Source organism: Antennarius striatus, chromosome 11, assembly GCF_040054535.1.
Source record: "Antennarius striatus isolate MH-2024 chromosome 11, ASM4005453v1, whole genome shotgun sequence".
Taxonomy (NCBI): Eukaryota; Metazoa; Chordata; class Actinopteri; order Lophiiformes; family Antennariidae; genus Antennarius; species Antennarius striatus.
The window spans coordinates 9,848,025-9,865,865 of record NC_090786.1 but is presented as its reverse complement, the minus strand read 5'-3'; the positions used below and the strand labels follow the sequence as shown (position 1 = coordinate 9,865,865).

Below are 17,841 nucleotides of genomic sequence, written 5' to 3'. Positions count from 1 at the left end.
TTTAACTATCTGTGAAGTTATTTAATCAAATGATGTTTACATGCTCAGCCTGTATTGAACATTATTTGGGATACATTCTAGTTTCAAACAATGAAAGTCTAGCCTTGGAGCTTTTGGACAGCTATACAAAGTAGGATTCACGTTCTCCTCACAGGAAAACAACACATACATTATTGAGCACATAGCTTGTGATTTTAAAACCGTTGTAAAATATAAGTGCTATTTCAACTGCTCCAAGTACAATAAAATGTCTAAATAGAGGAACTCATAGCACTGACTGACACTGTTCAGTAGTGTTCTTTTCAATGGTGTGCTTTAACTTTACATTGTAGCAGCGAGAAGTTAAACCAGAATTCTTGCTGTACAGTATGAAGGAATCTCTTGAAAACCTTTGGTTCCATGACAGAAACACAAACAAACTATAACAGACGCCTGCCAACTCCTCAACCTGTTTTGTATTTACTTACTCAGACAAGGTGCAACCTTAAGAAACTATTAACACGCAGTCCAGAAAAACCAGTTTCTAGGAAGTGAACAAAATACTGGCCAACAAGGATGTAACTGAACATGGTATCCTGTTTCACCAAGCATAAGACAGGATGACAATGACCATTACAGTTAAAACCTGTTTAGGATATGACACACTGCCAAAACAAAGCATCTGGGTCCGCTTGATATAATATTCATTTAAGCTACAGTATATTACTCACCTTAAATTGAGATTTTTTTTTACGTATCATATTCCTTTTTTAGCCCTGAACAGCTCTCAGTCTGTAAATGGCATGCTTCAGAGCAGACAAGGGAGGGGTCCGTTTATTTCTTGGCCTGGTTGAACAGGATTAGGAGGCTTTTGGGGGTTTTAGTGAAGTTGCAACCTCTATACAAGGTCAGCTGCACCAATTGTATATGTGTGCGTGTGCGTTTGTGTGTGTGTGTGTGTGTGTGTGTGTGTGTGTGTGTGTGTGTGTGCGTGTGTGTGTGTAAGTTTAGGGATTTACCCAAAGTATGCATGCCTAAGGGGCCTATTCAGGGCTCTGTCTACAATGAGTGAGTAAAGTCATTTGTCATGATACAGATAAACGATTCATATGCCAAAAAAAAGAACAGTGCTTCATTAATGTGTTTTTAAGGAGTGGTACTATCTTGGTTAATAATGACAGAACTACAGTATGTAAGTGTGAAGCTGACGAGGTGTTCCATATCAATACATGGAAGAAGCTTACCAGTTTGAGTATCTGGAATTCCATGTGCAACTGGAGCCACATATGTGGCGTTTTTGAGAGATCATGGCGACTCTCTGGTTTAGGGCCAGATGTTTCTGAGTTTTGGACCATGATCATGGAAAGAAATGGGGCACGAGAAGATGACAAATGGCGGCAGTGAAAATGACGCCCAACACTTCATGGATGGCAGACACACAGGCACTATGTTTCCACAGCTGGATGAAAAACACATCTATACTGACCCTCACAGATAAAACATACAAAACTCATACATTCTTATTTTCCTTTGAACACTTGATTTGAGTATTTTTAAAAGTGCAATTGTTGTTTCATGATGTGTCTGGTCCTTTAGCTTGATTTAAAGCATATTTTTCATGATGTGGATTTCATCTTATTATTTTGGTCTAAATGAACTGAAAAGAATCTCCATGAGATTTACGCAAATGGAAACATTTGCACAACAACACAAAGAGAATATGTAGTACATATTCACGTCTTCACTGGGACTAGACTTGTCATCTGAAAGTGATTAGACTCCTTTCTGAAGGTTTTTCCATGTATAGCCTTACTCCCAGCATCCAAACCTGACAGAATTTATTATAATTTCTATTTTGATTTCTCCGCAAACTATTCAATTCCATCTGGACTGATTAAATCCCAGCTGAGGAAGAATAGCCTGTCCAGCAGCATTTTCATTTATGATGAACAAATCAAATAAATTCCTAGCCCTGAGATCACTTGAAAGAGAACTCTTACAAATACATAAATACCGATGTGTACATGCTGGCAGATCTTCGTTCAAGGACAGTCCAGCATTTCAGTTTATAAAAGGCCTCTCATTTCATTGAGTCTAACTGTCAGCCAACTGGACAAGAAGCATCTGATGATCCCACCTGACATCTCCCATAACATTGTACAAGAAACGCATTAGTATTTGACATGTCCTCCATTCCTTTGGAGTATGGACAATTGTTTGATACAGTATATGCTATGGAGAAAAAGACCTTCAAATTCTGTTTGTATCAAAAGTCAACTCAAAAAGAAAAATAGAGAAACACTGCAAACAAACAAAATCGATTATATTTTATCTTTCTATAGCTTTAGAAGAATACTAGTGAGCTTTGATCGAAAACACATCCACATACGGAGCCAAATCACTATTAGGTGCACACTTTGTTTTCTGGATTGACAAACCTTATTGTAGTCTACATGCCCCATGAAAGACAAAGACAACAAATCTAACATTATTTCATTGTGTGTGAATCCCTTGAAATTGTTTCTTGGCCTTCTGCTCGCTCTTGACTCACACCAGCCTCAGAGGCAACATTACCATAGGTTCCTTCATCCAACATTTTTGTGTCGATGATTACAGCCAATGTACTGCAGGCGGTTAAGAAGGCTTATTATTTTACGAGAAGTGAACTGCTATTGTCAGTAATTGTGAATGTTTCAACTTAAGTGGTGATGAAATTTTCTTATGTTATTCTTTAAATCCATAAAACTTGGCGATCTAAATTCTACAATGTGTTTCTCATTATATTATTGTATCATTGTGAGCTAGCCCAGAAATTAATTTTAACAAACACATCATAGACTAGTTATGCCCGCCTTTCAGTTTTCTGCATTCCAGGTTCATACCATACATAAATAGCACACGCTACATTGTTTGGTAGCTAATGTTCTATAATCTATTTCTGTCGGTATAGTGATCCATGTGCACCTGCAGATGCCAATCACAATGAACCCACAGCCACAATCCAGATTCAAAACATCACATTAACCAGAATATGGGAATAAAACAAATGGTTCTAAAGTATTCAAGGCAGAGTTCCTCAGAAATCATGCATGAATGTTTGGTGAAGTAAACTTCAGAGATGCTCGCTACAAGCTGCAACTAGGACCTACGTTAACTGATGCAGATCTCCTGAGACACGACTCCCTGATCCCACAGTTGGAACCCCTCCGCATCGTCAGCAGGTATCTCACGGTCGCAGGTGTTTCGCCCCTTAACCTGAACACCTCTCCTGAGTGGGGCAGCAAAGACTGACCAGGCTTCACCAGCAGAAGGTTCCACCTGTGGGATCTTTCCATCCACAGCCGGCGGGGGGGGGGGGGGGGGGGGGGCAACTTTGCAAGGCAGGCAGGAGAAACTACTGATTACACTGTTGATCCAAATTTTTTGTTGATTGAGCGCATAAACCTGTTAATAATGAGCTTGGTAAAGGAGTTGCCAAGAAACAGCTTACAGCTTCAAGACCAAACACAGTTAAAACAGGCAAGAAAAGAGGCTGAATTACCTAAAGCCTTGGATTTTTACAAAAAAGTAACACCATGATACCAAAAAAGGTATCAACATTGTCCCAATGGAGCCCTTTTGACCTCAGCAAGAGATTCAGGCTTCAGTGATTTCCCAGAGAGGAAAACTGGGACTACAAGGCTTGCAAGGCTTACTGTGACTACACTGAGTGCAAAGGTCCAGTCTTCAAAAAAAAAAAAGCAACCTTTCCTCTGATATATTGGTGTGTGCTCAGTTCAGTTTAAATGGAAAAAAAGAGTATTACAGTATGATTCATAGTTTTAGTCTATTCTGCCAAAAAAGAATTCAGCTAAAGGTTATTACCAAATGTTTATAATAAGGGAGATGTTTAGCATCATTCTTTGCCTTTCTCTTTTACTGCCTGCTGTTTGCCTTAGACTGGAAACTCACTCGTTACTGATGAGTTTGCATACCCTTATTACTAACCTAAATTTCCACTGTATTGTTTTTGGAGGATTTGGCTGCAAGCATTAGCCCCAGAAATCAAACTTATTAGTCCAAAATCCATTTGCAGTACTCCAGGGTAATCAAACCCTGCAGTAATGCGCATGTATTCATCAATCATAATTACACATGACTTCATCAATCACATGTTATCATCATTCTTAATTTACAAGTATTTCTATGGCCGCGAAGAAACAGTAAAAGCGCAACCTAGACAGTGTAATAACTTGATGAAAGTATAAAAATATATTTTAAGTTTTACTCATGCTGAAAGTTTTATAGCATTCATTCTGTTCTTCATCCTGTTATACCAAGCCATTTTTTTACCTGCATTGTTCCCAGACTGGCCCTATCTGGTCAGTCATGACAGGCTGTACCTAAGTGACCTCCATGTTTGAAAACACTTCATCCACAAATCAAAACCCTGTAAATATACCCATAATCAGTGTTGAAAAGTGAAACAATAAAGAGAAATCTGCATCAAGTGAGTGTGAGCGTTAGATGCATTGAGTGAACACAGACAAAAATAGACACAATGAAAGGAAAGTAACTGCATAGTCAGGTTCAGACATGTTGGAGCAACACAGGACTTGTCAGGTTCCAGACTATCTGTTTATCAATTGACAAAACAGGTGATGGTAAAATGAGGCTGTGATGCAGATATAGTTAGACTTACTGACATGAGGTTTGCATGTTGATTAAAGCAATTTTGCATACAATGATGGATCCCAAATGTGTGCATATAAATTTAAGAGAGGGATTACAACCATGCTGTCTGCTCCCAGAAGCTGTATTGATTTTAGATAAATGTTAAGAAGCTTGCAGACAAAGCTAACATGCTAATGGTTTCATGGATTAGGACGGAGAGGAGAAAGAATTAACACAGTGTGAGTTTTTTTGCTTTTCTATATCCTAATTTATAGTGAACTGATGTATTATGGAGAACTGCTCAGGGAGATGACAAAGCTTCTTCATCGTGACAGTTTTTGGTAACACAAGGTCTAATATTAGCATGTTAACATTTGGTAACCGGGCCAAAGCGTAACTGAGGATGAAAAGAATTTAATCAGTTTTGCAGGTATTATGTAATATACAAAATTACTGGAATAATTCCTTTGTAAGTCAATCGCAGATGAATAAATATTTCAATTAAAGCTATTAATAAATTTCACACAAATCCAAATGGTGGTATTCCAGAAAAAGTTTTGGCATCACCAAAGCCAAAATCTGCGAAGAATGAATTCTTAAAAATTTTCTAAAATCAATTCATTTGGATGTGCTTTTGGATACTTGACACGATCATTAAAACTTGGTAACAGTGAATTAACAAAACAATAGTTAAAAAGATAAATCATGGCACCTCAACTTCAATTTAAAAAAAATTGTTCTGTCTGCCCTCTGTGTTGGAAATGTGTTTTCACTGAATGCTACTCAGCAAGACAAGCATCCAGCAGATTTTCCTCACAATACCCTAATCAAATTGAAAGTGTACCGATGATTGATGTGTAAACCCTTTTCTTAATCACCTGGGAGGTTTTCAGCCTTGTGCCACTCGAGCAACCATTTTGGATTTTTCACTGTCCACCAGAGGCATGTTGCTGATGATGTTAGCTGATGCCGGTCTCATGGATCACTACTATTCTGTCAGTGATTAAGTGACTCATCTACCTCCAGTAAACAAAACTCCACGTGAGCATCTTGCATCCATCACTAGATGCCTTTGACGTGTTCTGCTTATCTAACTCTGAACAAATCCATCATACCTTTAGAAAATAGTGGATGCTGTCTGGTCTCTTGGGACTTGTCCCATAAACAAACATACTACTTTTCAACTACATCCATACACGTCTAAAGGGACTGCAGTGACTTTTTTGACAACAGAAAGGTGTAGCGTTCCCATACGTGTTTCACAAGGGAAATGAAACTGAAAACACTTCCAAGATGTTTGTGACCTGATTCCCATAGCTTTTATATCAGACTTGACAAACCTCAGATACTGAAAAGTTAACGACTAAATAAAAGTAACGATCAAAAGTTCAAAATTGTAAAATAGGAAAATATTTTTTTTACATCCTGCTTCAAAGCGGTGATGTATTGTAATTGTCAGTGCTCTTGTGTTCGTCGGTTCGTTCATCCGTTCATTCATCTGCTAGTATGTCCACCAAATATCTTTGCAACCGTTGCAGATAGAAAGTTAAAACAGAAAGGACATTACTCGGGCAGCAAAGGGGATGAAAATGAGATGATGACCCTGACCTTGAGAAGAGTAGGTCAAGGTCAAATTTCAACGATTGCACACTCAGGAACCGGATAAAATAGAAAGACGAGGGAGAATGCCAGTGTGTGTAAGACCATAGATCAAAGCTAGTGCTTTGATCTAATTATGCACTAGTTTTGATCTATGGTCAAAGACCTACCCTGGAAGTAGCTCAGGGTAAGTCGTGGGATTTTGTAGTCTCTGACTGCCTTGTTGTTTTCTGAAAGTAATGGTGGCTAGATGAATGGTGGCATTTAGGATTCTTAATACTCAGAAAAATATAATAAACAGAGAAATTTACAATAATGCAGCTGAGAAATTGTGCTTGTGTTGCTCAAGACATATTATACACTTGACAAAACCCTTTATAAGTCTTTCTAAAGGATATGTCTCAGTGTAGCACTGAAAAAACCACAACAGTACAAGCTGTTCCACACAAAAACCGAGCAAGGCACTTTAGTCTTTATTGATAGCTGCGTGAGTAGGACGTTTGTGTGATGTAACATATTTCTTAAATTGCATGGGCAGCATTGTTGGTCTGGACAACCCCTGAGGTTCAGTTTGATTTCAGCAGATTAATTTAGCTCCTCTCTTATGCAACACCATCTCAGCTTTCAAGCTGTCTCACAGATCTCAGGATCACCTTTGACTTCTTGCATGGGTGGCTAGCTGCTGAGCCACACTCCCTTGATACCAGCATAGAGAGTAGTCTCTCTTGCAAAGATGCTTAAATACCTGAAAAATGCCCGACGGCAAGAAAGTTGTTTGGCGTCAGAATGTGTTGAGAGACAGCAGAGGTGAAAAAGCAGTGCTGAATAGAAGCTTTGATAAAATACTTAGTGGAGCGTGGAAGGTTGTAGGAGATAACCATTGTATGAAACCTGCACAGCATGTGCTTGATTCAGACTATTCAGGTAAAAAACAAGAAAAAAAAAGTGGATCAGTTTTGCTGCATGTCGGTCACTGCACCTAGATACTTGAGACAATGATATATCTCAATTGTGGATTAAGAATTAATTTTAGGGGCTACAGCTGGATGACATGTTTATCCTAGGAGGCGTTCAAGATCATTACTTCAGGCAAAACAGCAAAACACCAGAAGATCCCATCAGAGTACAAATGATTCATTGTGCCGGCAGCAGAATTTATACTAAGGTGGTGATTTACTTAAGTTTAACAGCTAAAGCACAGTAATGTGACCTGAAATGTGAGATGGAAAACTTTATAAACACGTCATGAAATGTTAACGGGCAGGAAGTTATTCAAAGAGACTATGTGCGTATGTGACAATCATGCTCCATATGGCTCTTAAAACTGGAGAGGAAACCTGATCTAAACTGCTGGCTTTGTCAACTTGTGAATGAGGTTGTGACATAAGGACAGGAATGCCTTGAGAAATAGTGGTTAAAGGTGATATCAGTACTAATATACTTCATATCAACGAAAACTCACATAGCAGCACAATTCCATTAGCATTTACAATCCAAACTCAGACTCTGACTAATAATGCAACATTCAATACCCAATTTGAAGCCTCATGTTAAATTGAAATAACAACATCTGAAAATGATCTCGGTTAACTTTTAAGGGAATACTTCCAATATGCTATTTGAAGGTTTTGCAGAGCAATCCTGCATATGTAAAAAATGTTCCCCAAAAACTTTTGAGGCTCTTGAGGAGAAATCTGACCTTTAAGTACCTTAAATGTCACAAAATCCAGCATTGGTTTGAACATTAAAAAAATAATTTGCATGCTTTATTAGCTATTGATGGTCCAGTTGCAATGTGGGTAATGTAAACGTATGCAATCACGAGAAAGGATAATGTGCTTTCAAAAAAGTCATTAATTTCTTATCCATGAATTTTCATTCTCCCTAGTGATTGAACAATGTTACATGAGCTTATATAACATACAGAACTTATATAACAATCCACCTGTCAAAAGACACCATTCAGAGCCACAAAGTTAAAACAGATGTTTCAAAAATAGCTCTGTAGTTCGCCTAAAGAGAAGCACTGTAGATTTTTATTTCCATAAGTTCAATTTAAATAAACATAAATCTTTTAAATAGATTTAAAAAGTTATTTTGAGATAATCTCACTGTTTTGAACATTTATCTCTAAGGGCAAATCAAGGTCACCTAGCCAAGCCATTCTCTACACTCCACCGAGTTTTGACTCGGGTCTCGCTCCATTGGCCTCCTGTAGAAAAAAACCCTACAAAATAAGATCTGAGCTTCCCACCTGGACAGATTGTGTGATAACAAGCCCACAACAACAGGTGAAAGTTGGCTCAATTCATCAGCTGGTGTAACACTCATTTCAAACCATTGTGTAATCATCATTAAGAATCAAAATGAAACCTTCTGTTAAAGGAAAATGTGCACATGTGTTCGTTCACAGCCCCAGACTCTGGATTTTTGCCTATTTTTCAGAAGTGCTTGCTGAACTGTAGCTGACAGCCAAGAAAATACTGGGCCTTCACAATAGTCCATGCTTTTGAGTGTTGATGCTCTCAGGCTATCGTGTGAAGCTTAAAGCTAAATGACTATTCAGCTGACTGAGGTCTGAGGCGTTTTTGTATAAGTCATCAATGTGAGGATAAAGGTGATCGATGTGGGAAAACCAAAGAAGAAAGGCTGGGATTTAGGCCTACTGGCCTCATTCCCAGGCCAAAATTTCAAGAACTATGACTGTATATTCTGGGAAACCTTTGCTTTTATTGTAAAGTGGAAAAAGAGCTTTCACACCATGACATTCATTCAACAATGCATTCATTTAAACATACTGTGTTAGTGGTGACTGCAGGTCGATGGCATGTGACATGAAGTCAAATTACAGACTTGGAGCCAAAGAGTGAGACATTCCACTGGACTGATTGTCATTACCTGACATCATCCCTCCTCTTGTCTGTTCACTTGAGATGACCAACAACTACTCTTGTTCTTTGACAAGAGGTGTGTGCTGGTCAGCGCCGAGAGGCCAGAACCCCTGATAGCCGCACTCTGGCGCTGGATACCAAACAGCCCATCATGAGATAGCATGCTTCTCACTGTCAACCACACCGCAAGAAATGAGGTTAAATGGCACTATCTGCACAAGATGGGAGCCTCTTCTATTTTTATTAATGGCGCTGACAGGCTCTATTCTTTCCAGAGAGGCAGTGCAATTCATGGAAATGGTTATAAATAGTACTGACGCATCCAGAAGAAGTCCTATTTATCTATTCTTCATAGTTTTGTGTTTTTCCTCAAAAAATTGGATCCAGCTGCTTTCATTGCCAAACATAGTTGATTCACTGCACCAAACTGCTGTTAAGTATTGGAGTGGACTTATTTGATGTTAACTTCTTTCATGTAATGATCCTTAAAACAACACAGAGAACTTGTTACAGAGGTTTTAACATTTTGAAATTCCCCTTTAGGGACATGTCTTTGATAACTAACAATTGTGGTAACTACACAGTCTATGTAATCTCCAACCATCTTTTTCCACTGAGCTATTTGGTTGTTGTAGGAAAAATAGAGCAGCTGTTTTTAACATGACCTTTCAATCATTTACACTGAAAATAACATCAGATTCAGAATGGGTTCCAGTAGTAAAGGATTATAGCAACACCACTAAATTCTGGCTCACATTACAGAAGAATTAGGGACAACTTCAATCGCAGGAAAAAAATTGGACTGGATCTAAGGTTGGTCTGATGTTTGGCCCAGATTATACAGATCAACTCTTTCACCTTATGAACATGTTTCATGCTTCTAAACTGATGCAAACAGTCTCAGCTGTCAATGAAGGATAGACCACCTTTGTTGATCCTGTCTTCCAAACCATTTCCTCTTCCAATCTACTCTTTGATTTCTTGTTTCTTGAGTGTAAGCCTGTCACCAAAAAATTAATCAGTTATTTTGTTAATGTTACACAGGTCCATTCATAGCTTATTTCACAAGAATCTGCAGTGTGTGATGCACCGTCATGTATTAATCTTGCACTGTCTGCATGTTTAAGAGAAATTAATTGATAGAGATTTTTGTTATGTCCACATAAGAGTCGGCAGTCATGTTAGTAGTTTTATGAAGTTGGAGTTTGGCCCAGAAGTCCTTTATTAAATGCTAATATCAGGATTCTAACAGGCCAAAGTTTAGCAGTTTAATTGTAATCCTCCGTGGACATGGCAGTCTTTACCTGTCTGCCTCTCAAATGATTACTGACAGAACAATTGCATCTCTTTAAGTACAGTGTTAGAATAAAAAAGAATCTATTAGTCAAACATTCAAGCAGCCATTATTTCTTAGAAAGGACCTGGTTCTGAGTTCATGACTCACCTAGCAGCTGGACCCCTCTGGTGAGACCATAGATATCTATGAGAGCCCACAGAGGTTCAGAGGCATGTACCCCACTGAAGAACAGAATTGGGTTGGAGTTGTTGATTCGGTAAAACACTCGACCCTTTTTGTCCACCCAGAAGGAGATGACGTTTCCCTCGTTTGAGAGCTCCTCCGGCAAGGCCTTCGCCCAGAAGCCACTCTGGGACACCAGGTCTGGGCAGGCATACTTTGGTAAAGTGTCTGGGTTGATCCTCGATGGATCTTTTGTTGTAAAACCCAGACGCAGAGCACCACTCCAGCAGCACTGCTTTTTAGTGATCTGAAGACAGAAGACATCATAAATAGCAACTTAAATCATCTTATCAACATCTTATCATTTTCATTTAGCATGTTGACAGTTAATAATCAGCAAAATGAATGATATAAATGAGGCTGACAGGAATTGTGGTTTGATTTTGCAGGTATTTGAGCATAAAACATTTGGCAAATTAATGACAGTGATAGATGAAACACTAGCAGATGAATAAAAGTGCAGTAATCCATGGCTTTTTTGTGCTTCAAGATGCACGGCTTAACTACATCGCTGATTTTTAGTAGGTAGTCACGTGATACCGTACGCGCATGCTATTGGCTGACAGCATCCTGAAGTACGCTGCGTTCACAGCACACTTCCGTGAGATACAAACGTCTCTAAACAGTTGATAAGAGTGTGGGAAAAGATAATACAGATATAAGGTGGGTCAATATCAGTATGGGGAGGGTTCAGAAACGTTTAAATTACCGTAAATGATAAAGTAAATAGTTTGTTGCCATATTGCGGAATTTCGTTTTTCACGGGTGGTCCTGGAACCCATTAACCGCGAGTAAAGAGAGATTACTGTATTTCAATCCATTATAGTGGACTTCAATGTTTTTCATGATGCAACATTTTTCTTAATATTTCTTCTGCAGCGCTGTGGGGATTTGCTGAAAATCCCTAAAATTAGATTAGAAATGGTTACCTTCATATGTTTATCATCTGCAAATACTTCTGTCTTCTTGAGAACGTCTATTTACTCTGCATTTACTGTGCCAGATATCAATATTCCTCACATGGCAATGCTTGCCCTGCTCTCTCACTTTCGAGACATAGATGGCCTGATAGGTGAAGTGGAAACTTGTTCTAAGCAGCTGCTGCTTTGGCCCACACATGAGCAGAAACAGAAAAGAATGGAAATCACAACAGTCGAGTGTAGGAGAGAGAATGAGCTGTGGAAGGAGCAACATACGGAGAAAGATCATTGTCTGCTACGTATCAGTCCTATATTAACCTTGAATGTATCAAATTTTAACCCAGTACAGCTCAAAATAGTTTTCCTTTGAGCCTCCAACTATTATTTTCATACTGTTAATAAATCACATTCCTAAAAATATTAGTATTTTACATGATATATAAAACTGGCCCACATTCGTTTTATTTTGTCTTTTTACCTTGAGTCGTACTTGCTCATACACAGCGATTGGCCTGTTGCTAAAGGTTATGGCATTGCAGAAGCTGGACTGTCTCTTGACAGTCCTCTGGGACATGTCCATGACGATCTGTGATCCCTTGGTGCTGGGGTGGAAGAGCAGAGGAAAGGAGGACAAACTTCCACATTGCTGGATGGGCGGACAGCGTTTGGGCTTATGGTGGCATCGGTGAGATGTGGCAGGAAACGGTCCATTCAGAGAATCTATGTGTGGAAAAAAAATGGTTTGGTCTGCAAGGTCAGAGTAAAATACATTACATTGAATATATTCTTCTTTTGGTACTGTTTATGATAAGATCCTTACATTTGCATCACAGTAGAATATTACATCAGATGAAATGGAACACAATAAACCTCACTTTAAATACATTGGGAGGTGGACTCTGCCATATCTAATTTCCTCTCCTGTAACTGATCAGTGCCAGTAGCATGAAGTTATGTAAAAGACAGTAACATAAACTATTGTTTGTATTCTCCTTCTCGTTTCTCAAGGAAGCACAGTACAGTGACATACCTACTTTAGACTTTAAAGAACATCATGCAAGTAAAAGTACAAGCAAAAATGTCCTTGGATGAAAAATAAATACAATGTGCAAGGGCACAATTACACATTTAGTAACTTAATTAATAATAATAATAATAATAAGTTTTTGTTTCATCAGAGTTCTAACACAAGTTTGCACAACAATGACTAGAAAAATAAAAATAAAATAAAAACTAGAACCAAGGCAGTCACAGACTGCAACATCCCGCGACACCCCTGAATTCAAACTTTCACCCTGACCTACTTGCATAGGTCAAAGATCAAAGCTAGTTCTTTGATCTATGGTCTTACTCACACTGGCCTTCTCCCTCATGTTTCTATCTTATCCGGTTCGTGAGTGTACAAAAGTTGAAATTTTACCTTGACCTAGCTTTCTCAAGGTCAAGGTCACCATCTCATGTTTATCCCCTTTGCTGCACTAGTCGTGTGCTTTTGGTTTCATCTTTCTATCTGCAATGGTTGCAAAGATATTTGGTGGACTAACAAACGGACGGACGGAGAGACGAACACATGAACACTGACAATTACAATACATCACCTCTTTGAAGCGGGATCTAATGTTTAATACGGCAGGTGCTCGAATATCATCAAGCTTAATTTGGCAACATCTAAATTAGGAGGTCTTGATGTTTATGTGTTCAGATATACAGTATGATACAGGGCAGAGATAGTTTCATAATCACAAAGTATGTTTGTTACATGTAGTTTTCACTTCTAGCTTCTTCTTAAATGAGCAATGGTCAATTGGGGTATAATCCCTCAGTGTGATGGAAAAGGTTACATTGCCTATTTAATCAGAATGAAAGTGGAAGTGAATGAGCAAAATAGCATACTAAAGACAACCCACCACTATATAACATTTGGTGACCTGTAATTTGCTTTGCCAGTCAGATGAAGTGGCAAAGTTAGAGCAGACCAAAAACAGAACGTCTGATTCACAATATGAAGTACTTTTTCATTTTCATGTCAGAACGTGTGAATCAAGACAGATCCTACTTGCACTATTTCATTGTAGAGAAACAACACCCTTTTTCTCACCATACCTCTCTTTTTGGGGTTCGGATTAGCGCCAAGAAAACCTTATCAGTCTCTTGCCTCATACCAAAGTCACTCCTTTTCCTCAGGACCAACCCTCCCTACTTATGTTTTTACATTTCTCTTCCAAAAGTCCAAAGCCAAGGTCATCATGGTGTTCAGTGGATGACAGGACTTTTTCCCAGCAGCACTGGGTTCTCATTACACATAAAGCAGTGTCACTAATACTCTGTAACATGTTTATCATCTCATCACATTATTACAATTTTCTGCACAACATGCAGTTAACAGTCAATGCACCAGACAGACTGGAAGGCAGAGAATAATTTAGGCCTGATTAACACTTCTTGTCCCTGCATTTTCACACCTCAATTTGGAAGTCTGTGGAGATAATAAGAGCGGCAGTGGCTCAGTGGTAGAGCGGGCAGTAGACCGGGTCGTACAATGTCCAATGATTCCCGCTCTCGCCATACTTTTTTTTAAAAAAAGATCCTTGCATTTGCCTAAGAGAGATATATAAGCTCCGCGGAAGTACATAGGTTTTAGCCTTCAAAGTGTATGCCTAATGTAGGGGGTGTCACAAGGTTTATAATGAACCTTGAAAAAAAACGTAACGTCAGATTGGAAGGATGACGAACAACTTGTGATGTGACTTCTGACTACAGGTCTGTTGTAATGCCACTATGTTTCCAATTTCAGAGGCAGAGGTTTGAGTAATGGATGACAACAGTGTTCCCCTCCTTGGATTTAAAAATATAGAATTTGTTGAGCCTAAACTAGGAGTCTTTCGCTTCAAATCACAATCACAGAGGCCCTGCCAAGCATTCTGGGCTCAGAACAGAGTATTGGTTAAGCTCTTTGCATGCTCTTGTCCCAGCAGAACAATGTTGAATTGTGCTCTGTGCACAACAATGGTATTAAATGAAGTCATAGCAAATCCTATAACCATACTGCGCCCATGATGTCATGTCAGACGCGATGTCTACAGGAAAACAAAACAGGACTGTATTATATTCCACCAATGACCAGCCACCAGACTGAAAAAAGCATTTCCTGAATGGTCTGAAAACAGGACAGGTTTCTGCAGATTATGTAGCTGCATTTATTCTTCATAAGTCACTATTACATCAGGTTCATTTCACAAAGTGCAAGCATTTTGAAGAATGGCAACAACATTCAGAGTATACAAATGTTAAATTAACTATGAACAAAATCAATAAATGAATAAATGGAAATACCACAGCCGATTTAATCTAATGGCAGTTGGTAAGAGCCACAAGTGATGATACTGTAGCAGCTGCTGAAGAGTGTTCAACAAGTCATGCAACCTGACAGAGTCATCAGGGTAAACAGTAACCAGAGGCGTATCATAAAAGAGTTGCCAAGACAAATGTCGGCTGAGTAAGTTAAGGAAGGATAATGTTCCTTAATGCACCACCACACACAATACGACTGCCTTTACCGTCATTAATTGGAATGAACAAACAGTGCAGAGACAAAGAGCGGACCTGGCCAACATCACCTGGCTTTTTTTGCTCTTCTGTTTTTTATCCTTGGGCTCAGTGTCACTAAGAGGTGTGACATAAGTGTGAGAGCCGCCCCTCCAAGACAAACATTCACAGATAGCATCCCAAAAGTAAAAGGCTATGTACATATTCTAGCTTTTGTGAATATGGCATACTATAGCTTCTGTGGTTTCAATGAGAGGAACCCTGAGGTGAGTCCCAAACATTTGTTTCCAGTTGTATAAGCTTTCTCTCTCACTACTGCTACTATTAGCAAATGATAAGGATTTTCATTATCAAGTCAAGCAAAATCATTGATCAGTTTCCCAAAGGCCAAGATGAAATTTTGGATTTTTTAAAAATCCAAAACCAAGTATTGAACAATATTCATATTCATGTCATAAATGAAGCAAAAACAAGAAACACATTTATGGAGAAACAAAATCTTTGGCTGTTATGTTTTAAATTACTCGCTCATTATCAAAATATCGGCTGATTAATTTCTTGAAACAACCTAAAATTGTGAATGGACTAATAAATATGCAATTTGCAGCTTAATTAATGAATCATAATAACTATGTAAAGACACAGTTTCATCAACTCATAAAAAAATTACATGAAAAAAAAAGCATCCAATCATTACAATGCAAAGGTTGTCAAAAGCAGAAAGTGTCTATGAGCCCTTGAACTGGACAGGGGCCATTATATTTTCAGGGCTGTAACTGTCAGGGGGCAAAGAATCTCTTGCAACGCCCCTGCTGATACCTCATGTACAGCAGTGGTCCATAGTGAAAGTAAAATAAAGTTGGTCTTTGTTCTTCTGGAAATCTGGAAAATTCCCTGTTTACTGTTAACTGGTTGTGTAATAAGTTGCCACAAACATTATTGGAACCAAACATTGGATGTTTGCTTCATAGCTGAACAAAACTATCCAGATCAGCTTAGATAGTGGGAGGGATTTTTCTCAATTTTGAAACAGAAACACTACTAGCATTCCTCCATGACAAATATTGGTTATGTCAGTCTTCATCATCTCAGGCTTTCATGGGTTTTATGAGTCAATTTTTCTGATTAGTCAAATACCATTTAAGTTCAAGTTTAGGCTTTAAAGCTTATTTGTTGTAATATATTTATTGTACTGTATGCTATGATTAAAATACATTACAGTGAAGATGTCAAGAATAAGAATCAAGAAAAGGAATATTTTGTAAATGTGTTTAGAGTGGTGGGCAACAGAAAAGCAACAAAACGAAACCAAAAACGATAACTGAAATTGGATATTATTGTACGTATTTCCAAATTATGCAATAACTATGAAATAAAAGAGGGGCGGGGCATAAGTCCAGGATTTCAACTAGACATGTAGGAGTTTTTCAACTTTGGCAGATGTACTCTCCTGGGAAACTTTATACTTGTACAACTTGGAGATTTTACCATCAGAATGTGACTCATAAACCAGTCCAGACAGGTAGACATTACAATACTATTAACTGGATTAATCAACAAACAATGAAGAAAGGAAGAAAGGGAGGAAAGCAAACATCTGGTTGGAACAAAAGCTTCTGCACCAAAACTGAATGTGGAATCACCCAGTGCACCTGTTGTAAAAATATGATCTTACATTATCCACTGACTGCAGACACAAGAGGCCATGAAGTTGTGACAGTTTGTCAGCATGCTGGCATTCATGAGACCAGTGCATTGATCACTTTCACAATTGACCATAGAGAAATAAGCAATTTGAAAGAGCCATTGAAAACCACCACCTTGGTTTACCTTGAAAATACATATTAAAGACGTTTTTTTATCATAATTTGATGATGCAAAGGTGTATCATATATCAAATAACAAACAAACAAACAAAAAAATCTCTCACTCCTCCTCAAAAATACAGTCGTGACTAACAGGCGGCAAAACTTTTGTCTTCTTTTTATTGTAAGCCCCCTGAACGCCCACGTGCATCACGCGCAGACTCCAGGCTGCACAAGCGCGCTTCCACCGCGACTATATCATCTAACATTCTAATGGTCCTGTGTTCATCAATGATACAGAATCAATCAATAATCACCCTGTGACGTGGTACCATAAGACCCTTACCGTAGAAGGTATTCCTGGTGATCTGACCTCCCATGGCTGCATGCAAGGTGCGTTCACTTCCTCCGTATCTACCGCCTGGATCCACAAATATTCACGGTCAGCCGCGCGTCCTCAGCGGCGGCATGATACACACATACACACACACACACACACACACACACGACGCTGGTCACGAAAAGTGATTCAGCGGTAGGTTGTGTCACTCCGAGTCCGAGTCGACATTAGGCAGCAGGAGGCAGCAAACATGTCCAACAGCACTCAGCGGCTCCTTCCAGTCAATGCAGACATCACGCTGAAATTAACATAAAAGGTGGTAGTGGAGGTGGGGCTTCCGCGCTGGAGCTACCAAACTGGGGACCATGAGAGGGTCTACAATCAATAAAACAGCATATTTCTTGTAGACACATGTAGGTCACTCAACCCTGTGTAACATACTTGTAATATCTCTGTCGTTTCTGGAGTATGTGTGTACTTATTTATTTACTGAGGTGGGAATTTCCTCTCCACCTGCTGAAAAGATTAACCTGTTTACTGTGAAACTGTAGGTTGATGTTTGCCCTCATTTAAATTTACTGTATATGAA

The 17,841-nt window shown here is 38.8% G+C and overlaps 1 protein-coding gene across 1 annotated transcript in view; it reads right to left on the bottom strand.

Annotated features, from left to right (window-relative positions):
• LOC137603591 (E3 ubiquitin-protein ligase NEURL1-like) overlaps positions 1–17,505 on the bottom strand; it is a 30,026-nt gene extending 12,521 nt beyond the window's left edge. Inside the window, exons 1-3 of the mRNA XM_068327187.1 lie at positions 17,259–17,505; positions 12,040–12,281; positions 10,567–10,888 (exon numbers count right to left, since the gene is read on the bottom strand). Coding sequence (XP_068183288.1) covers positions 10,567–10,888; positions 12,040–12,281; positions 17,259–17,292 — 598 coding nt within the window. The 5' untranslated portion in view covers positions 17,293–17,505. The remainder of the gene's footprint in view (positions 1–10,566; positions 10,889–12,039; positions 12,282–17,258) is intronic.
• Positions 17,506–17,841: the final 336 nt, after the last annotated feature.